Source organism: Pelobates fuscus, chromosome 3, assembly GCF_036172605.1.
Source record: "Pelobates fuscus isolate aPelFus1 chromosome 3, aPelFus1.pri, whole genome shotgun sequence".
In the NCBI taxonomy this organism is placed as follows: domain Eukaryota; kingdom Metazoa; phylum Chordata; class Amphibia; order Anura; family Pelobatidae; genus Pelobates; species Pelobates fuscus.
The window spans coordinates 4,599,325-4,605,324 of record NC_086319.1 but is presented as its reverse complement, the minus strand read 5'-3'; the positions used below and the strand labels follow the sequence as shown (position 1 = coordinate 4,605,324).

Genomic DNA, 6,000 nt, shown 5'->3' with positions numbered 1-6,000 from the left:
GAGCCTCCGTGTCTAATAAAATTACCAGATTTTACTATTAACATGACGTAAAGTCATGATTTTATTAATGAAACGGAGGCGAGTATTATTCCCACCCACCCTACCCAGAGTGGTGAGTAAGTTACAACCCAGAACATGAAGCATTTAGGATGACTTAATACGGTAGGTACAAGATCATTCATGACACAGGTGAGTGAGTATTCTATGAATATGACTTATATGATACGTATTTCAATCTAGCTAGATGGCTGACAAATTGATATATTTACATTGTTTGATTAACATGGTTGACGAGTTGTTGATTGCGAAATAACAGTCACGAGATTTCGATATTACCATATTTCTCCTTTTTTCTAGCTTGAATACAACTGGAGAGTTGGCGGTTGAAACGGTTCTAGGTTTAAGTTCCAGTTATGGTTTTGGTTCGTGGATTCGTATTTATGGTTGGAATACTTGAATTTTGCACTAATGGTCTTCAGGATCTACGCAGAAAGAGGAGGAGTCAAGGAGCACTACACCCATATGGATTATACTGTATGCTGATTGGTGCTACTGTTACCAGGCTATTGTTATGGTTTCTTTTTTCTATGATTCTCTCATACTTCCCTTTTCTTGCTGCTGGGAGTATAATAAAGAAAGAGAATGCGTAATAGGAGCCTCCGTGTCATTAATAAAATCATGACTTTACGTCATGTTAATAGTAAAATCTGGTAATTGTGGGTTTTACTCTGGAGTCGTATTGCAACATTAACAGACCAGCCCTTAAAGAGTTAACCTCTGTTCGCAATACTGGTCTGGATTCATTTTACTCATCACCTAATCATACAGATCGTGATGGGACTCGCTCCATAAAACCCCAAAATGGAATGTTAAATTAAAACCATGACTGAGGAAAATATCCCAAATCTAGAAAAGCTACAATTTCTGGGGAAATTGTGTGAAGTGTTCTTGCCTCCACCAGTAGTCTACAACTGGAGTGGGCGCAGTAACTTATTTATTTATATAGCACATTTAATTGCAACGTTGTTGCCCAAAGTGCTTCACAGTTACATTAAAACATACATTTATAAAAACATTAGCAGGTGTACAAAAGGCCCTGTCTATGACATCACTTGCTGCTCCAGCCTGGCACAGGTCATAGTATTTTGGCGGTTGCCATCTTCAAACGGTCATATTTTAATAATAATATCTAGAGATAACATTAAGTGGTCTTGCTATGCAAGAACACTTAGAGAAATAATTACCTTGCAGGACTGCCCCCTAATGGGGACGGGGCTTAACCGCTGTACTTTGGCCATGCTAGGCCTTAAAGGGACACTATAGTCACCTAAACAACTTTATCTTAATGAAGCAGTTTTGGTGTATAGAACATGCCCCTGCAGCCTCACTGCTCAATCCTCTGCCATTTAGGAGTTAAATACCTTTGTTTATGAACCCTAGTCACACCTCCCTGCATGTGACTTGCACAGCCTTCCATAAACACTTCCTGTAAAGAGAGCCCTATTTAGGCTTTCCTTATTGCAAGTTCTGTTTAATTAAGATTTTCTTATCCCCTGCTATGCTAATAGCTTGCTAGACCCTGCAAGAGCCTCCTGTATGTGATTAAGGTTCAATTTAGAGATTGATACAATTATTTAAGGTAAATTACATCTGATTGAAAGTGAAACCAATTTCTTTTTTTCATGCAGGCTCTGTCAATCATAGCCGGGGAGGTGTGGCTAGGGCTGCATAAACAGAAAAAGTGATTTAACTCCTAAATGACAGAGAATTGGGCAGTGAAATTGCAGGGGAATGATCTATACACTAAAACTGCTTTATTTAGCTAAAGTAATTTAGGTGACGATAGTGTTCCTTTAATAGTCAAAACAGAAATAATCTTCAAGTCACCTGTTCCCAGTTTTGAAACTCATGTTGAACTACTGACCATTTACAGTTACGGAAGTATTTAGAGGAGACTGGGCCAGTTATACTATGTTAAATTTTCACTTATACCACCACGCGTTACGTCAACATGGCTGCACCACCGCGAACCTGGCCTCTGGCCGTCGCTATGGAAGGGGAGATGGAGGAATAGATATAGAGACTGATGTGTATTAAACACACCTAAACCTCCTGTCCTTAAATCTCTCCTTTTTAATTAAAAATCCAATGTGTATTAAAAAAAATAATAAAGTGCCTACTTTGTCAAAATAGCGCTCCGATCCCTTCAGTGGTTCGGAAATGCCATTCAAATTAAGTTTTGACTGGTCGGCCAAGAGGTGATGCCCCAAAACAGTTCCATAGAAACCATCTTTCGGGGGTTCTCACACAAACACTGACAAATTGTCCCACTAGCTGCTAGGGAGCGATCATGCGAGAGTTCATGCCTCCCGAATGTCGTTCTCATAAATGTATTAGGGGATCCATTCTGCTACACAATTAAAGAGATTAAAAATTAATTTCAAATGTTAATCCAAATCGCAAAACTGGAAACCCCTTAGCAGTCTTTTCACGTCCACTATTTTAACCAAAAAACTAAAATTTACTTAGAAAACCCAGAAATAGCCACTTACAGTTGTTAAAGTTAACCTCTCCCTCCCTATAAAGCTGTTGTGTGTCAGTCACCCCACCAACAAACACAAACTAAATAATAAAAACACAGAACACTCAGACAGAAAGAACTTTCTATTATTTTATTGCAAAACAAGATTCCACCAAAATTTTATAGAAATCACATTATTTAATAAAAATAACTACGACACAATTAGTCATTATACAAGATTATCAAAAGAAATTGACCAAATGTCAAGGGATCAGTAAATGTAGCGATGGGAAGGGTATGAAGTGCTTGAGGCGTATTATTTCCACTATCCCACGGCTAAAGGAACACAATATGAGATGTTGAGTTTAGACCAGAAGGAGTTCAAACAGTTAACACTTTTCTCGAATACAGTGCGAGCTCCAGAACATCAAGGGCCTGGTGCAGCCTGGCGACCTACCCATTCCTTTATCAGTTACCTAATGGCAATAATGGGGGTCTGCAGCCATATTGTGGGGTCTGTGTCCCTCCTTAGCTGTCTCTCGCTCACACAGCTAAATATTAATAGAAATCCCATTATATAGAGCTATCGAATTACACATGACATACTTGCATCTTTAAAGCGATACTCTTAGCACCAACACAGCATTCTATAGGGGTTATGGTGCCAGGAGCTACCAGGTTAAATAGTCAAACCGTTTAAGAATCTTGTCTCTGGCAGGTGCCCACGGTCGCTCCAGACTGAGCTGGTATAGTAAAGCACTCATGGCATCTCAAAGCAAACTGCCAATATTCATTAGCTTAAGCTGAATATCAACCGTCACTCTCATCCAATCAATCAAGTCCCGACTTGGTATGAGCAGGAGACGGGTACTTTCTCATACCAGCTCAGATTAGAAGATCAGGCTCTGCAGACATACAGGCGTGTAATACCCAGCGGCAGCGCTAAGAACTTCCTGGTACCAAAATCACCAAGGGTCCTTTAAACTTCTCTCACAAATAAACAAGACATTTACATAATCTGTTCGTTAATCATTAACGAACGACAAAATCTCTTAAACTAGATGATCTGATATCCATTATATATATCTTTATCACACCTAAAAAGGTCAACTGGAAATATTTTGCTCGCCAAAAAAGAAAAAAAACTACCGGCTACGGCTTCTTTATCCGAGGTCTTAAATCATAACTAATAATTATTAGAACATAAATTTTATCTGATAAAGGTGCTTTAAAAAAATACAACCAAAAAAACACTTCTGGCAAAACTAGCGGAAAATGAATTTAGTCCAGATCAATTCTAGCAATCTTTACAATAATTCTTATGCTGCAAAAAAAAAAAAAATAAGATAAAGCTAATGCGAAAATCTACAGTTATTTCAGAATATAAAAATATATTACAAATCTGCTGTATTATGTACAAGCAAACACTAACAAATGCAAGCATTGGGCAAATAGCACAGAGTCCAATTCATAGGTAAATTAAAAAATATATAGTCAGCCATCATCTATCTTCATAGAACATACTTTGGTGCATAATACGTTTGTTAACTAGATGTTATCAAAATAGTTTTGTTTTTGTTTTGATCAAAATATTTGAATTTATTTAATTAAACGCCAGATGAAGAGCAAGTTCATTTAGCTCAGGCGTATTTTAGTCAGAGATACACATTCAACCCAAACTGGGGTCATTTATTCTCTCGTGGAGTGTGATTGGGCTTCCAAATACTGGCCATAGTTTGATTTCTAAAATTTGGGTCCAATCTACCAAGTAAAAGTTACTGCAGACAATGAACTAAAGAAAGCCATCTCGACACAGCGCACATGCAAAGCCTTAATTTGCCAGAAGAGACGGTCAGTTTCCGTGAATCGAACAGGGTTATGAGGATGCATGAGAAGCGGACATTGTCAACAACAGCGAAGCAATATGAGCATTGACTCAAGGTTTAAACAGAGCGCAGACAGCGTGGGAAGGACGCTGCAGGCGAGAGATGTCAGCGATCACAGACGGTATGTTTCGTTTTGCTTCTCCCACAACACAATTCTGTAAGAAAATAAATTGCAAAAACATGTTAATGCAGCAAGCGATCGCTGTAACTCCCTAGACAGGACTGGATTTCTGTAGTCCGTGTAATGCAATATTTCAATCTTACAGTCACACCGTTAAGACTGCAAGATAAAACAACATCTAAACCACAGGTTAACCTAGACACACGAAAAATATGGACAACTTCTGACTAGTCAAATCTAATGTTACCAATATACACTTTAAACACGGAGACTAATGAGTGTATAAACCATTTCTAATAGAGCTTTGTGGAGGATGATATTAATGACTGGACTGTATAGAGGGGACAAACTAATGGTAACATTATGAATAAAACAGTGAAGCTGTTATGGTACCAGAGTTCTTTCACATTAGACCTGGATTTTAATTCAGATTAGTGCACAAGTCTCTTTCTATATAAAATTAAAGGAACACTATAGTCACCAAAACAACCTTTAGCTTAATGAAGAAGTTTTGGTGTATTGATCATGCCTCTGCAGTCTCACGGCTCAGTCGCCCGGCTAGCAGTACTATGGACGCTTTTTGCATCCCCAGTGAAGAACACCACCGATCGCCGGCGGGGTAACGGTGGCGATCGGGTAAGTACATGGGAATGGAGGGAGAGGGGTTAATTTATTTTTATTTTAATCCTCACGGAGTGCCTCGACCCTTCGACGCACTCAGCACAGGTAGAGCATCTCAAGCCTGCCTGATGGCTTCCGATGCTCTGCCTCACTGCCGGGCGCCACCCGGAAGCGATCGCTCCAGGGGAAGCGATCACCCGGCGGTGATGGGGGGGGGGGGCGGGTATTGCAGGATGCCTTGATATCGAGGCATCGCTGCAATACCATCAGAGCAACTAGAAGCAATCACGATTGCTTTCAGCGCTCTAATTCGCCGCAGACGTATAGGGTACGTCCGCGGTCGGGAAGGGTTTAAATTCTAAACGGAAGAGAATTTAGCAGTGAGCCTGCAGAGACATGATCTATACACTAAAACTGCTTCAGTAAACCAAAGTTGTTTTGGTGACTATAGTTGTCTTTTACATTTATAAAATACTTAGACACTATCTAGAATAATGGATTTAGATTCTGGAATAGAAGCAGCCAAAGGAGACGAGAGGGTTCATAGACTGCTTCCTAACAATGGCTGGGTAAAATGATAAATACGGATCACAGGCATTTCATTCGGAAATAAATACTTTAGTAAATAATAATAATAATAATAATAATAATAATAATGTGTACAAACCAGCACAAGGCGTACAGAGCAGCTATCGATCAGGCGGCTCCACTCTGTGGAATTCTTTTACTAGAATTTCTGTAAAAGATCAAATGATACTTTAAAAAAAACAAAAAAACTAGAAAATCATATGTTTAAAGCATTGTTCAGCAAATAAAGCGAATTAAACACTGCAGAGTAGGCAGAGCACGGG

The 6,000-nt window shown here is 39.2% G+C and overlaps 1 protein-coding gene across 1 annotated transcript in view; it reads right to left on the bottom strand.

Moving 5' to 3' along the window:
* Positions 1 to 2,658: 2,658 nt before the first annotated feature.
* The window catches only part of AEBP2 (AE binding protein 2), a 42,355-nt gene continuing 39,013 nt past the window's right edge, over positions 2,659 to 6,000 (bottom strand). The window contains exons 9-11 of the mRNA XM_063446632.1: positions 5,817 to 5,885; positions 3,678 to 4,562; positions 2,659 to 3,645 (exon numbers count right to left, since the gene is read on the bottom strand). Coding sequence (XP_063302702.1) covers positions 5,846 to 5,885 — 40 coding nt within the window. The 3' untranslated portion in view covers positions 2,659 to 3,645; positions 3,678 to 4,562; positions 5,817 to 5,845. The remainder of the gene's footprint in view (positions 3,646 to 3,677; positions 4,563 to 5,816; positions 5,886 to 6,000) is intronic.